At 36.1% G+C, this 16875-nt stretch overlaps 1 protein-coding gene across 4 annotated transcripts; it reads left to right on the top strand.

Moving 5' to 3' along the window:
* Positions 1-2530: 2530 nt before the first annotated feature.
* On the top strand, positions 2531-8385 carry LOC107817797 (homeobox protein knotted-1-like 1). Of its 4 annotated transcripts, none has more exons than XM_016643666.2 (6): positions 2531-2832; positions 2929-3174; positions 3326-3442; positions 3567-3741; positions 7216-7469; positions 7998-8385. In XM_016643666.2, the coding sequence occupies exons 2-6, from the start codon at positions 2938-2940 to the stop codon at positions 8196-8198; spliced, it is 984 nt and encodes a 327-aa protein (XP_016499152.1). In that variant the 5' UTR covers positions 2531-2832; positions 2929-2937; the 3' UTR covers positions 8199-8385. The 4 variants fall into 4 exon arrangements, with proteins under 4 accessions (XP_016499152.1, XP_016499153.1, NP_001312933.1 ...); XM_016643667.2 differs by having other exon boundaries at positions 2531-2721; NM_001326004.1 differs by having other exon boundaries at positions 2616-2704; positions 7998-8358.
* The last annotated feature ends 8490 nt before the right edge of the window (positions 8386-16875 follow it).

A 16875-nucleotide genomic window follows, 5' to 3' on the forward strand; every position in this document is an offset into this window, starting at 1 on the left:
TGCAAAGAAAAAAGTAAGCCAGAACTAATTAACACGAGGAAACCCAATTGTTGTTTACTCGAGAAAGTAATCTCACCATGAGAACGGGCCTCCCACCGGCCCTTTGAAAGTTTACCCATGCGCACTCGGAATACGGTTTCTGTCAGACAATGTCCTTGACCCACTCCTTGAGTCGAGGAATTGCATCCGAAACCCGAGCAACAGCTGCATCGACACCAAACATCAATAAGAAAGGAGAAAAAAAGAGTAAAAATAAAATTCTGAGAAAAATAGAACTTTACTTACATTTTGTGTTTCACTCATCAGGGAACGACATGTCCTTGGCCGGGATCAGGTCTGAGGTCCTCACTCGGATAAATCGGCCTAGTCAACCTCAGTCTCGATATTCATCGATGCTCGATAACGGGGCTTTAGTGGTCCAACGGCCCCAACGTGAAGGGATATGTGTAAATACTTAAGTATCCTTTAATGTGGGTAGTGATATCTTCTTCGGGCCCGGGAACCACCACATCTTTTCTGGCCCATTTGTAGTCATTTATGATTGTACGGAGGGTTTTCGGTGATCGAGCAAATATACCTTGATACCTACTCACCTCAGCCTGGAATGAGTGAAGGTTTTTCAGCTTTGAAGTTAGTGGTCACCGAGCACCCGCCAGGAATAAACGCTTCAAGAGGAGGTTCTGCCGTTGGTTCCTCGCCGACTTGTCGTGATGAAGAAGCAGTTTCTCTTTGAGTAATTGTCTTAGAATTATTTGCCATTTTCTTTTGAATAAAGATAAATGAGATGAAGTTAAAAGGGTACGCTTAATGGTTTAGACAAGCAAGAGTCCTTAAAAATGTCTCAAGAAATCTAGGTACAAGTACTAGAAAATGCAAATATTTTTGAGAACAAGAGTAGAAAAGGATTGGATGTAAAGTTTGAATGAATGAATAAGGGGGTATTTATAATTTTCAAACGACGGTTCAAAACCAGAAGTCAGCAACTGGCGAGCATTTAATGCTATTAAGACATGACTGACAAGGCGTTTTATTCATTTTTTCATTTTTGATGCGGGGTATCGAGGCGAGAATCGGGAGCTCATATCGTTTCCCGTCGTTTACTCTCCGAAAAACAAGGGGATTATCTGTATACGGATAAAATCGGGCTCTTCTATTGCATGACAAATCAGGATTGAAACATGAAAGATTGAAGATTGACCCCGGGTTCCATCGATCTAGGATACGAAGCCAGAATGCCCTTCCTCGAGAACATCGAGTCCATGACCCTGGAATCGACCCTGACCCTGAATGAGCTCGAGGAAACTTTGCCGGTCCGAATAACAAAAGCCCGAAATTTCAGAAACCGGCCGGGTATCACAGCGGAAATCTCGGCACGTATCAATGAAATCGCCTGATTAGTAAATCATGGATTTTTTTTTTACTTTTTAAAGAATTGTACCTAAAGTAGGACTCCTAAAGCAGATCTGATTATTTGTAAAGCACATTGTTACACGTATCCCAAAGCAATAATATTATTTTCTTTGTGTGAGCTACTCCTCTTATGTGTTTGATATTGTTTAAATTGCATCCATTTTAAGTAAGACTCACCTTCCAAAACTATAACTATTCAAGTTGTACAGTTTGAATTTATTTTATCACTATTCATTTTAATCACAATTTAATTTATTGCTTTGCTTCAAATTAATCCATCGTATCCTTAAAACCACTTACATCTTATATTGATAAAGCTCAAATTCCAAACTTATTAAAGGTAAGGTACTGTTCTTTTCCTCCCCTTGATAGTTAGCATTAATAAATCATACCTCCTCTCGGCTCTCGATGTCATTAAAATATTTGATAAAGCAATACAAACAACAAGTGAGTAAGTAGCTACAGTGTTTGATTAAAACTTTTAGAATATGGTGGAAATATAGATGGAGTTGGAGAGTATGGATGCTTCACTAGATAGGGTTGCCAATTGAGCATTACGTACAAAGTTTTACTGTTGAATAGCGTGCAAGAACGTGCGCTATAAACCAAAAAGCACCCCATATTCATAGTTGTAGTAGATTACTTGACACAACCCCACTTCCCATCCCCCCATCCCAACCCCCCCCCCCCTCGCCCTCTGCTTTTTATTGCCATGTCCATCCATTCCTTTCGCATGTCCTTCCCTAAAACCAGCCTATAATTTTCCCCAACCCTCGGCACCTTTCTCTCTCTCTCTTTTTTTTATATTTTTCTGATGATGATGACGTGTGTGACTACTTCTTGCCATTAATAAAAATAAAAACGAAAGTACTTTACATGTCCAAATTCTTCAAAAGAAAAAAGGTCTATATAACTACTCATATATTGACTTTAGTAAAATTATTTTCGAATCGAATTTTTTTCTAACGACACGATAATATTAGATAAAAAGTTTAATAAAAAGCAAAATAAATACTAGCAAATAATCAATATTTGTCCTTATTTCAAATAAGTGTATTGTCAGTGAGATTTGAATATAAAAAATTTGCAACTAGTTTTTATCATCTCTGAACCAATCAATCATGCCAGATAAATCCAATCCGCAACACCTCTAGAACCCTTGAAACACTCCGCCCTTCGCTTCTCTTTCCTTTCCCCTACCCTAGTGTTGGGAACACAAAGTCTGGACTGGTCTTTATCAACTTTTTATTTAACTCTCGGGTGTGTGTGTGTGGAAAAAGAAAATAAAATTAAAGTAGGGTCTTTTTCCAGGTGTCTTTCTCTATCTCTATCTCTTCCTTCTATAATAATCCCCTTGGACCTTTCCTCTCCCACCTGTTTCTCTTCCTCTTTAACTTTGGAATAAACCTTAAAACGGTGCAGGTTAATAAACTTCGCAGATTTTATTATTACACACTGTGTGTGTATGTGAAAGGGTTTGTTTGGTTTCTAACCAAGTTACTATTGTTTCTTGTTTAGTACTATTTGATGATGGATGAATTGAGCAAACTTCATTCTGCTATTGCATGTTCGAGTAACAATAATCATGTTGTGGGAGTCCTTGAGCACATAACTGGTCAACAACAAGAGGGGCCAATTAATAACAGTAGTGTTGATAATAATCTTGAAAAAGCCAGTTTGGAGATGTCAGATCTTATTAAAGCTCAGATTGCTAATCATCCTCTTTATCCTAACTTATTATCTGCCTACCTTCAATGCCGAAAGGTAAATCAAAATAAATCCATCTTCTTTCCTTGTTTTCTTCTATCATCATTGTGTTCACTGTGTACTTGTACAGTTTTTTTTCCTATGTCAAGTGCAAGGTGTTCGTGTATATATATTGAAAGAAAAACCTTTTTTTTGTTGATATATGAAGGTTGGAACACCCCAAGAAATGGCATCAATTCTTGAAGAAATCAGCAAAGAGAACCACTTAATATCCAGCTGCCACAATACTGAAATTGGAACTGATCCAGAACTTGATGATTTTATGGTGAAAACCCCACATAGGAAGACTCATCAACACACACACACACATAATAGTGGCTAGTTAGCTAGATAGTTTTCATTTACTAATTAAAGTGAGGTTTTTTTTTTGTTATTTTTATGTTGTGAAGGAATCATATTGTGCAGTATTACTAAAATACAAGGAGGAGTTGTCAAAGCCGTTTGATGAAGCCACGACGTTCTTGAATAACATTGAGTCGCAGCTCAGTTCTCTCTGCAAAGAAAACTTAACAACAACAACAACAACCACCACCTCTTTCAACTCTAACAACAATTATCTATCTGGTAGGTTCACTGTTCTTTTTGTTCTTTCTTGGTTCTGTTAACTTAGTGAAACATGAGTAGTCTTGATTCTTGACTCATCACTATCGTTTATGCGTGTGTTTATGGGTTTTTTGTCTTGGGGGGTGGGTTGAAAGTACTAACTTTGGTCAGAAATACTATTCCGTTCAACTTTTCAGGATTGATTCGGACCCCCCCTATACTTTAGCTGGCCCCTTCTGTATTAGGGTTGCGAGAAGGTAATAGGAGGCATGTTGGTAGCCTTGGAAATTGGTCTTTTCGGTGGCTGCATCCCTTTGGGACTATTGCTGTCAGATTTTGTTTCTTATCTCTCACATTGGAATTAAGGCATTAATTTTAAGTTTTATACAGCGGTAATATTCTTTTTTTTAAAATATTACTAGTGCAATTTTACTAACTATAGCATGTTATTCTATAGTTCCGGTAACTTAATTATTGTTGTAGGTTGACTTAAAATCTATATATTGTTGGTGCATAGAAATTAAAACTCCATTTCGGAAATTTAGCTTTTACTTGCTGTAGATTTCCATCATGTAACAGAAGCTCGGCTGGGTTGGGTTGGGTAGGATTCAAAATACTCTAGACACTTGAATCATGGGTGAAATTGTTTTAAATTAGGCAAATGTGAAAATTAGAATAACAAATGAAATAAGACAACTTGTCATTTTAGTGCATTATCTATGTGCTTTATAATTGGGTGTTTCTTTTTCTTTCTCAAATTGCCCTAGACAGTGGTGCTAAACACAATGATGCCAAAAACCTACTCGCTTGTTTAGCTCGAGTTTTTCATTAAATTTTCGGAGAGAGTAATTTGGATTTAAATGAAAATTCAAATAGATGGTTTACATATAATAAAACCTCCACTTGAATGTTTTGGTCATGGAACTTGAAAGTTATGGATGACTGGTGATCTTTATTAATGATGATATTGAATATATGGTCGATACGGTCAGGCTTAAAATGTATATATAAACACTATGCAGGTCCAATTTGATAGAAGGTATATTAGGTTCGAGGCATACGGAGCATTAACACTATGTTTTGATATTATGGTGCTGAAGAATACACCTGCACATGAACATGTGATTTACTTGCACATAATAGACATGTTTTCGAATGTGTTTAATTTGAAATTAGGTATTTGTCTCTAATAATTATTTGTTGGGTAGACACATGAAGGCTTAGGTTTGGACATGGTTTGGGAATGAGGAGATTAATTAGCGGTTGTTTCCATTTTTGCAAGAACTCTATTTATCAAGCGGCTTTTATGAAAATTGAATTCTTTTCTTGTTTTGCAAAAATTGAGAGAAATGCCATCCTAATATTATTTTTCTTTTTTTCACTTCCCTTGTTGTTGTCGGATAGAATTTTCTTTTAAAAAAGAAATAACATGCTTACAATTTATTTGGTGTAAAAAATTGTATTATTGGCAAGAAGAATTTAAGCTGAAATTTTATTATGTATTGGCATTACAGGTATATCTCTAAGGCATAGTTTGGCACATGGGATAAGAATAATAATCCAAGGATAAAGTTTTAGATTAACTTTATCCCATGTTTGATTTGGGGGTATCAGCTAATTCTGCGATAACTTTTACACTAAAATTATGGGATTAGCTATCCCATATAGAAGGCAGGACAACTTATGTCATGGGATTCCACCCCATAGGATATCCTGGGATATCCTACCATTGTACCAAACGACCCCTAAATGTGTCCCGTGTCTGTCATGCCGTTTTACAGTTTTTTCTGTCTGTGTTTATGACATGTCTTAATTTTTGTCCTTACTCCTTTCCCTAGTCATGCAATTAATCCTGCTTAACAGTGTGTGGATCTCTAACAATTTAGGAGCAAGTGGTACTTCGAAATCGGGAAATTCTCAATGATATGGGCTTGAATGGTTTTTGTATTATTACATGCAGTACTTGTTTAATGTGCAAATAAATTTAAACCTGCTAACATCTTTGTATTGAAGTCTTCTTATTATTTGTTGCTTTAATTTGATCATATATGCAAATACTTTAAGCATGACTTGCGTGTGTCTTTGTGTTTTGCTGAGGGTCATGACTGGAAGTTTCCAGCATGATTTCCATTCTTCTTTATTTTGTACTGCTAGAGTTTGTATTAAGGATGAAACCAAGAGAGTAGAAACACAGGAAAACTACTTGAAAATTTTTACGTACACCCCCAATTTCTGTTTGTAATACTTAAGAATGTTTGATTTACTTACATGTAAGCTAGAATTAGATGCCTCTTCCTTATTATCGTAGCCTGGCCACAAATTTATGCTTGTATTCCACAATTTATTCACCAACTCAATGTAGTAATATAGACATGTAAGCTCTAAATCTTTGCGTTGAGAAGGCCAAACATGCATTATGAGGGAGCCAACATGTAAAATCCCCCCCCCCCCTCTCTCCATCCACTTCGTGTAAGCTCTAAATCTTTGTGTTGAGAAGGCCAAATTTGCATTATGAGGGACCCAACATGTAAGAATTTTATTTTTCTCTTTCCATGTCTTTTGCTGTCATGTTCTTCATTTCAGCAACGGTCTATGCATGTTATGAAACAATACCACTGGAGTTCTCTTAAATTGCGTAAACCATGTTTTTTCTCATGCAAATAGTACGTAAGATGCTAATATTTGGTGGAGTTTGTTGCTTGGCCTGCAGAGGAGTAGTTGGATTTAACTTTTGCTGAAAAAATGAGCATTTTTAGGTGGGCCTCGAACCTAGGACAAGCTGCTTCTATGCAGTGATGCAACAATACTTTGAATTATGATATAACTGCAATAGTCTCGCCCGACAATTGCTCTCTCCGCCAGTGAAAGTTTAGCCTTACACTTGATAGGAAGGTAGAGTTTATTCACAATATTAGTACAAATTAAGGACACAAGTAATGCAAAGAAGAGAAACAAAATAGCTTTCCCTTTTCCAACTGCATGCACTCTCCCATATCACTAGTGATTTGCAGGGTCCATTACACAATCACAAAATGGAATTACCAATTTTCCACTATTACTAAACGTCCATCTGCATGAAGCGATTCAATGTTCTTGTCTTTATTTATCCCCTATTTTACCATTTTCTTTATCGAAATTATTCAGGGTGTGATAAGGAACTCTATATATGGAGAATTTTTTGAGCTGTGTTGGAAGCTTGTAAGGTCATAAGTCGATTTGGTTATTTAGTGAACCATCAAAATCAATCTTGAATGTATTAATTCTCATTTTAGTGATATTTTATTTGCATAATTTATCAAAACATTTGATGTCTTGTGCTATTGTTCGGGCTTTGAGGTACTCCATGTAATATAAGTGTTGTTTGGTCTGAGATTCTTTTTAACTGAAATTTGCTTTTTATGAATCTTTGATTATGAATGCAAAAGATGTGCCGCAGCCAGTGCCAGCTGACGTAAAACATATGAATACTTTTGATTTAAGTTAAGTTTATAACAGATGAAGCAGGTGGTACTTCAGACGAGGATCTAGGCTGCAGGGAAATGGAAGCAGTGGATAGTACTCAAGAATCTCCTGCTAACCGTGAAGGTGATAATGAGCTAAAAGAAACGCTGATGCGCAAATATAGTGGCTACCTTAGCAGCTTGAGAAAGGAATTTTTGAAGAAGAGGAAGAAAGGCAAGTTACCCAAGGATGCAAGAACTGCATTGCTGGATTGGTGGAATACCCACTACAGATGGCCTTATCCCACGGTAATTTCTACACCTTCTCGGCGCCATTCGTTTAAGGATGTCTTAAAACTCTGTGTTGCTAGAAATGCTGGTCTAGAAATTGTAGTACTCTTTCCGAGATCTGAGAAGGCAGGATATATAGCTTTTGTGACGGACCCCCCACATGCTATCTCCTCTTACACCTTTGCTATAATGGCCAATTCCCTAACTTAGGGCCTCTACTCAAATGCCCGGGCTGATATTATTGATAGTTACTACTCAATACTCGTCTGTTTATTTGTCACTCTAACTTGTTAAGGATTCAACCTATACGCAGTGAAGAATCTTAACATGCATGTCTTATAATCGAAGTTAATTACTAATGTCACTTTTTATGAACGGTTGTGTAGTGTTCTTTCAGATGATAATCATACAGAAGTTAAACTCATTTGTTTTAGTGGTAGAATGGATAGATTGAAGTGACGAACGTGCAGTATCCAGGATCAAGAGTGATGGCTAACGATCAGGTGTTTTCTATTAATTGTGAAAGTAACATAGATGACAATGCAGGAAGAAGAGAAAAATAGGCTGTCGGAGATCACTGGGCTAGACCCGAAGCAGATAAACAACTGGTTCATAAACCAAAGGAAGCGACACTGGCGGCCATCAGAAGACATGAAATATGCACTCATGGAAGGTGTCAGCAGCGGTAGCATTGCCGGATCCATGTATTTTGATGGAGCTGGAGGCACTGGAAGTATTGGCACTTGAAAAAAGAGAAAAAAACTTGCTGCAACTTTTCAAAGTATAACTAGCTAACTAACAAGTAGTGCATAGTATGACAGAAACATTTGTATTTCGAAGTTTATATATTGACTTATACTATTCAGAACAATGTGTTATATATATTCTCTTCCCTAATTTCAATTTATAAGGAATTCAAGAAAAGTTACCTTAACATAGCTATTCGGATGCTATTACTTAATAGAACAGGTGTTTAATAATATACTGACTGTATAAAAAAGAACTATATTATTGTTTCATCTAAAAAATAATTATATGATTGTTTTTTAAGATAATTGAAATTAGTAATCTAAATTGCGAAATCAAATAGCTAACAGTTTCTGTCTAGCGCAACAATGTACTAGCTATTTACCTGGGGAAGATTAAACAGTATAGCTAGTATTAATCCTTCTTTTTTACTCGTATTATTGCTAGTATAAATTTTTTGCTTTAACTAGTCAATGTCAGTGCAATGCATTTTTCTTATTTTAGCGAAATACTTGTGCATATCGTGTTTTTACTATTACCAATATGTTATCATTAATTATTTTGAAAATTAGAATGCATATCGGGTTTTTATTATTACCAATATGTTATCATTAATTATTTTGAAAATTAGAGCAGATAATTCGAATTTTGTCATGATTTATAGGTAATATTTGTTCGTAGTCATGGAATATTTAACTAGAGTATTAAAGAGAATGAGTGACCTCCATGATTTCTAGTACCATCCATCTGCAAGAATACGAAGTTCACCCACCTCATCTTTGCTGATGATTTGATGCTGTTCTGCAAAGGCAATCTCAATTCTCAACTTGATTCACAGAATGATGGAGGTTGTAAACCACTTTAGTGAAGTATATGGGTTGGTGGCTAACTTGGACAAGTCAAATATCTTCTTGGCAGGGATTGATAATGAATTATATTACAGCAGACAATTATGAACACCACAGGATTCTCAATTGGTACATTACCTATGAGGTACCTAGGATTACCTTTAACTTCTAAAAAATGGAATTTTTTTGAATGTGATCAGTTAGTCGAGAGATTACAAAGAGGATTAACTCTGGTTATTCTAAATAGTTTTTTTATGCTGATAGACTGCAAGTTATTAATGTTATCCTCTTTTCAGTATATAATTTCTGAGGAGCTGTATTCATACTTCCACAGTGTCATAAAAGAAATTGACAAAAAATGTAAAGAGTACCTCTGGGGCAGTACCGAAGGGAACATGAAATTGGCTCTAGAGGCTTGGGATGCAATCTGTAGACCCAAGAAACTTGGAGGATTAAATATTAAGGGGTGCAAGCTATGGAATGTGGCAGCTGTGGGCAAGCTTCTATGGCAACTAGTGACAAACAAGGAAGTACTGTGGGTCAGGTGGGTTCATGACATCTATATGAAAACATGTAGGAATATATGGGATCACCAACCACCTACAGACTACAGCTGATATTGGAAGAAGCATAATGGACTAAAGCACAATATGACACAATGGTATAATGGAAACACATACACTGTCTCAAGCAGCTACATATTGCATTGCTAGGTCAAATGTCAAGACCGTGGGAGATGGAATTGATATGGAGTGGTGTTATGCTACCCAAACAAAGATTTATATTGTGGTTAGCTAATCAACAAAAGCTGCTAACCAAGGAGAAACTACTGAAGCTGTATATTCTGGTTACTGGAGACACATGATGTCGCCTATGTGAATTGGATGTTTTAGAGACTCATCAGCACATGTTTGGCGTTTGTAGAATGTAGTTGGGTTAGATCCATGAGAGGGGCATTAACAAGTTGGTCAGGTATACCTCTTCCAACAATACCAGTGCTTGAGACCTTGCAATGGATTACAAGAAGGCATTGGAGGAAGTTTAGAAAGAAAGTAGTGATCACGTCCAAATGCATGCCTCTAAAGAGGTATGATACGGTCATTTGCAATAATAAAACCCAACAAAGAGCTGGGATCGAATTCTCAGGGGGAGCTAAAATGTGAGTTAGTAGTATGTATTTGGAATGAGTAAGTGAAGTATCTGGATTGCACTTCCACAAATAGATTTTTGTTTCTACTTCTATAATTAAGCTAATGATTGCAAATTTAAAGATATAAAACCAAAGTTAATTGTTTTTGAGTGTTTTCCAAATATATAAAAGGCCTAGGGGTGGTCACCATCACTTAGGTATTTGCCTAATGGGATAAAGACTTTATGCTCCTTTTATTGACCACAACACTACATTACCCACATAATACCTCTCGGTCAGAGAGTGGTTTTGCCAAATTTGGCTTTCTCAAGACCTAATGAGTATCTACCAAAACGGTTGATGAGAGCTCAAGTCGGGTTATTATTATCTCTAGGTTGAACCCTTTAATTGAGTTAATCAATCTCTCAATTGACCCAATTCCTTGTTAGCTAAGTTAACCTAGACTAGGTCTCTCTTTCTCAAGAAGAGACTAAGTCAAATAGACATGAATCAATGTTTGCAACCATTAATTCTACAATTGAAGCATAAACTAAGCTAAATAATAAATACTCATTCATAAACAAGCATAAAATTAATCACTCATAAGGTTTACACACTAGGGTTGAGTTACAACCCTAGTAAAAATCTAGCTACTCGTAGTGGGTGTAGAAGAAAACAAAGAAAAAAAGATAATGAAACTCATATTGGAAGATTAAAATAGAGAAATTTAATGTTAAAACATCAAAATAAGCTAAAGTTTCCTAAAGAAGCAAAGAGAAACGGCTACAATACTTAGAATATTCAACACTCCTAATTTCGTGAAACTTTTCTATTTATACAAGGCTGAAAATTTCAGACAAAAATGCCCCTCGGGAGGTTCTGCGGCCGCAAAACTCCATGTGCGGTCCGCATGTTTCTTCATCTTGTTAGGAATTAGAGGTATGCGGCCGCACAATTCTGAACTGCGGCCGCGAGGCAATATTTCTGCGGTCCGCAGATTTAGCACTAGCGGCCGCAAGGCACCCTTTTGTGGTCCGCGATAGCATGATTAATGTTGATACCCAATTTTTCTCTATAATATTTTTAAGGTGCATATATACCTTCAAAACTATGCATTAGCATCAATTGATATTTCTCCATAATTTTTATATTTTTTAATCAATTTATTCTAGTATTTTTATTTATATAAATAATTATAAAATTGCATCACAAATGGCTCTATAATATTTCATTGATTTAATTTGTTATTTATAGCCATATTAAGTTCAAATTATTTTACAAATGGCCAGATTTACACCTTTTGATTACAATTGCAATAATTTTGCAATTATAGCTCATGCATACATCATTGCATCATTTACCAGAAATTGGTCCATTATATTTTTAAAATGTGGAATAATTATTTTAAAGCACTTTATGCTTTGAAATGTTTTTTTCTCACTGTTAACTATTTTATAAAATTATTTTATCAATTAAATGGGTATTTAACAAATAGCCTTTTGATTCCTTTATTTTTTCGGACCTAGCCTATCAAACTAGGCCCAAACCAATCAAACCCAACCCTAATTAAACCTAACCCGACCCAGGCCCCCTCCTAATCCTGGCCATTGATCTCTGAGATCAATGGCCCTTATTTGTTCTTACCATTTTTAACCAAACAAACCCCCTAACCTAATTCATTCTCACAAAACAGCCGCCCTAGAATCCCTAATCCTCTCTGTCTCTCTGAGACCCAACCTTAACCTAGCCGCCGCCACCCAAAACCAGCCCTAATCCCTCTGATTCCTATTCGATCCATGGATTTCCATGGCCGTATGATACTTCTACTTGCCCCCTACTTCCCCTTGTTGCTCGATTTTGTGATTTCGTGGAAGGACCTCGAAGAGATCTAGTCCAGATCTTGTTCAAAACTCTCCAAGAGTCTGCCTATAGTCTGTGAGTGCTTTCTATCAATGTCTTACGGCTCAAATTTCTGATTCAAAGACCAGATTCTCTTTACCCTTTCTCTTTTCTTCAAAAAACCTAATGTTTGGACTCGAATCTGTCTAGATCCTTGTAGATCTAGAGCGATTTTGAGTTCATCATTGTTTTTTCTTAAGGTTCCCTTATTTCTTTACTGATTAACCGATTTTTGAGCACTTTGTTATATTAGGGTTTGGTTTTCTTGTTGTTTGTTGGTCGAACCTTTGTGTATCTGAAGTATTTTCAAATTCCCATGGCTGTTCTTTAAGGTTCTTCTACTTCTCTACTACTAACCGATTTTAGCACTACGCTACTTTAGGTTTTTGATTTCTCTGATTTTTATTGTTCGAATGTTTGTATGATTTAAGTGCTTTCAAGTTTCCAAAGTTGTCTTCTTTGAGGGTCCTTTGACTTCTATACTGTCAATCAACCTTAAGTGTTTTCAAATTAAGGTTCTTCCCAGACTTCTCTTCAAGAGGTTTTTTCTACTTTCAGTGTTTAATCTGTTCATCTCTTTACGTATTTGGTTAATCCTTGTATGTATGCTCGAACCCTAGATGTTTCTAATGGTTACATTGATTTCTTCTATTATGTTAATTTCTGTGAATCAGTTACACTCACTGATTCTATTTAGGGATTCAAATGTTTTCCTTGTTAAATCCAATATTTTTTGGGATTTTGCCCTAATTGATCTCTATTGATGATTCGAACCAACTTTTCTTATTAAATCTGGTATTTCTGTGAGGTTTTGCTTAATTGATTTCTATTTAGGGAATCTGAATAACTCTTTCCTATAAAATCAGTATTCTTTGAAGATTTTACTGATTGATTCCTATTAAATGTCCTGCTAAAATTAGTGTGTGTTGAAATTTTATATGTTTCTTTATTTATGACCTTAATTGATCATACTTGCCTTAATTGGTTATCAGTATGGTTTTGGAATTTCTATTGACTCCCTACATGGAATGTTTTTGAGTCCTTACCTTAATTGGACCCCCTGTTATGACCGTTAATTGATTGCCCCCAATTATGGGGTCTATTTCGGGCTCCTCTAGGGGAATTGATTCTGTAACTGATTAATTGCTCCTAATTGATTGAACTGTGATTATTTTACCTTATTTGTTTTACTCCCTAAAGTGCTATATATACACTCTCATTCTGCTCCTTCAACACACAAACACTATTCAGAATACACACACATACATTCAAACTTTTGCTACTTGTGCTAACTGTTGGTCTAGCCGGCTGAAAGCCAAGGCTAGATAGTGGAACTGCCCTTTTTTTATATTCTGCATTCTCCTCTTTAACTGGTATGTCTCTAGCTAAATTTTGAAACTCAACCTTATGTGTTCCATGTTTATACATCCATGTTTATTCCTGTATTAGTTACTTAACTTGTTTCTCTGTTTGTTGTTATTAAGCATGTCTAAATTATGCCTTATGTGTAATAAGCATGTCTGACTTCAGTTAGTTCTTTGATACCTGCCTAACATGTTTACTTAGTTCCCTTACCCCCTTCCCTTTAATTGGTATGACTATGTTAGTTATTTAGCTTTCTAGTGCATCCAATTGGTCTTTATTGTGTCCAATGATGTTCACACATCTTTGTCTTCAACATGATTTTGCTACCTTCTTTCTCTATGTCTCAACTGTATGTTACCATGCCCAGCTTGTTCAGTAGAAATCCCAGTTGTTCTGTACATTTGTTGTATCAAATATTTCCCTATTTATATGGTTTCAATCCTATATGTTCATTATCCCCTTCACCCCTATTTGTAAGTCTACCTGTTGAGTGAATTTGGGTACTCTATGATCAATTGAGTTTTTTTAGTATGCTTTCCTCAAAAATGATTTCAAAACTATTACTTACTCCTAGTATTCTTCTCAAAAACTGGTCACTCCCAGTACCTCTAAAAAGACTATTTCTGAATCTTTTCACCTCTAAGCTATTTTACTAAGTCTTTTAACACTATGTCAAACACTCTCACCCTACTCCTAGATTATTAAGTTTTGCCCATCTGGTATATGTACTGCTTATGGATCCTTGAGATCTCTCTGAACTCTGGCATACCAGGGCTGGCCCTTCCATACTGCATATAACCAATCCCTATTTGAGAAATGGTCTCGGTGTGAGCACTGTCCGGGATCCTTGAGGTCCTTAGGGAACTCTGACACACCAAGATACACATTACTGGCTGTGAGATCTTTGGTTTCTGATACTCTATTGAAGGTCTGTCATTACCAGGTTTACTTTGGGCCTGATTTAGGCTCCATATAGTATAGTTTGATTTACTTATGCAATTCATTTGATCTTAGTCTGTAATAATATTATTTGTAAATAGATGTTGGGGTGATTAGTAAAAGGGAGGGTTGCATATGTTGGGGTGATTAGTAAAAAGGGAGGGTTCTTATATGATGTTTGTGGGAACGCTGGGTAGATACCATGCTTTAGGTTGATGCATAGTAGAAATCATGCTCTTAGTTCATATGTATATTTGCAACAACAATCCTGCTTCGAGTTTATGCTATGGTAGAAATCATGCTTTAGGTCCATATGCTATGCTACTTGCATCAAAACATGTCATAAGTCTATAATATTTGCATTAGAAAACCTACCTTAGGACACTCACGTTTATATTTTGCATATTAGGAACATGTTATAAGTTCATCACTTCTTTCTCTGACTCTGTATAAGTTATTATCACCTGAAAATTATGTCATTAAACTACTGCTATAATCATGCTTAGGAAAAATGATCATCTCTATGTGCATTAGAAATCTTGATTTAGGACTTTGTTTGCATTAGCTCTAAATCATGTCTGCATTGTTTTGAATAAATAACCGTTTATAGAAAGGTTTAAAACAGTCCAACACATAGATATCACGTCTTAGTGTAAACATGCCTAAAATCAGTTTTGTAATATTAATTACTTAGATCCGCATGCCTATAGGACTAAATAACTTCAAGTTGTTTAATTAATTCCCAGATTATGACTTCATATAGACCTACGCCTAGGCAAGCCTTAGGCAATTAAATAAACGTGAAATCAGGTTCTGTTTTATGTATGAAATTGTCCAGGTTTAACAGGCTATAAAATCAATAGGCAAGCTGACTAAAGGTTCTGCCACTTCGCTTTAACATTACTACATATTCTGTATCTGTAATATTCATCTAGATATCATGTTCTAAGGCTTTCTGAATTTCTTTAAAACAGTTGTTTTGAGACGTGCTATGTATCTGATTATATGTGGAGGCAAACATGAGCCCCTAATTGTTTCCTATTTGATAGTCATATGTGTTCTTTATTGTTTCTTAGATTTTACCTTTTAAATACCTTAGGAGTGTCTAGAACTGCCTAAGTATAGAGGTCCTAAACGCTTCCGGGACCACAAGGAAAGGATGGGTAAAGCACGCTTGGAGTTCGTTAATTAAACTCGCTTATATAACCACTAAGGGGAGGGTAATGGGTAGTAAAAGGATATGATGACCTGTGCGCTAATGTCACGTGTAGCCTCTCTAGTTGATGAGGATTATCGGGCATTGCACAGATTTATCCTATAGGCTAATCAACTTAGGACTTCCCTTTCCCAATTCACATATGCTTAGACTATTTAAACTTTCTTGATTGTATATGTGTTTAGATTGTGTAAACTACCTTTATTTGCAAATATGTGTTGATATTGCTTACTCGTTAAATGACTAATTCACATAACTATGTTCGGCCGGGACCCACAGTTGTAGACCGCGAGGTGTGCCTAACACCTTCCCCTCAAGGTTATTTTGAGCCCTTACCCTAATCTCTGGTAATGCAAACTGGTTACATGAGTTAATTGCTCTAGGTGCCCTAACGAACCATAATCCGTTAGGTGACGACTCTTCAAATACCCAATTCCCAAAAGGAAACGAGTTGTTCCCAATGAATGTCGAAACCCGGACTCTGTGAAGGAAAAAGGGGGTGCGACAATTACGGCCGCGAGAATAATCTTCTGCGGCCGCACAAATCTTGTGCGGACCGCAATTCGAGGAAGCTAAGGACTTGGATTTTTGTCATCTCTCTGATCTTGGATCCTAGCACAACTTTTACGGCCACACAATTCATGTGCGGTCCGCAATTTGCTCCAAAGTTTCCTGAGTTTTCCTTATTTTATTGCGGCCACTGATGGAATTCTACGGACTGCACATTGTAAGCTTTTGTGCCTTTTATTTCCTTGTATTTTGGAAACTCCTTTTTGAGTCGGATTTTATCTCGGGAGCTCAACTTTCATCGTTCCTGCATTTTTGCACAATTTGATCAGTTTTAGGAACATAATTCAATGCTTTTAGACTAAAATGACAGCTAAAAAGCGCTAATAAGCAGTCAAAATTCACACTTATCAACTCTCCCAAACTTAAGTCTTTGCTTGTCCTTAAACAAATAAAATAGTTCCCACATCCAAAAGTTAAGGGATATTACAGCTAGCCACGGTGAACCATTCGCACGTTAGTTGGGACCAACAATTACCCATACTACTCATACATTATTGACAAGGCAACAAGTTAAACATTTATGCACATATAGCTCTTGTAAGCACGTGATTTTTGCCCTATGAGAGAATTACTCCCAAAAAATCCAAAATAAAACAATTTTCCTTTGTGTGCAATTTTAGAATTTTTGTGGCATTTTTTATAATTATTTGTATTTCTGTCTGTGCGTGTTTATTGGTTAAATTAATAAAAAATTACAAAAATATGTCGCAG

Source organism: Nicotiana tabacum, chromosome 7 (assembly GCF_000715075.1).
Source record: "Nicotiana tabacum cultivar K326 chromosome 7, ASM71507v2, whole genome shotgun sequence".
NCBI lineage: Eukaryota > Viridiplantae > Streptophyta > Magnoliopsida > Solanales > Solanaceae > Nicotiana > Nicotiana tabacum.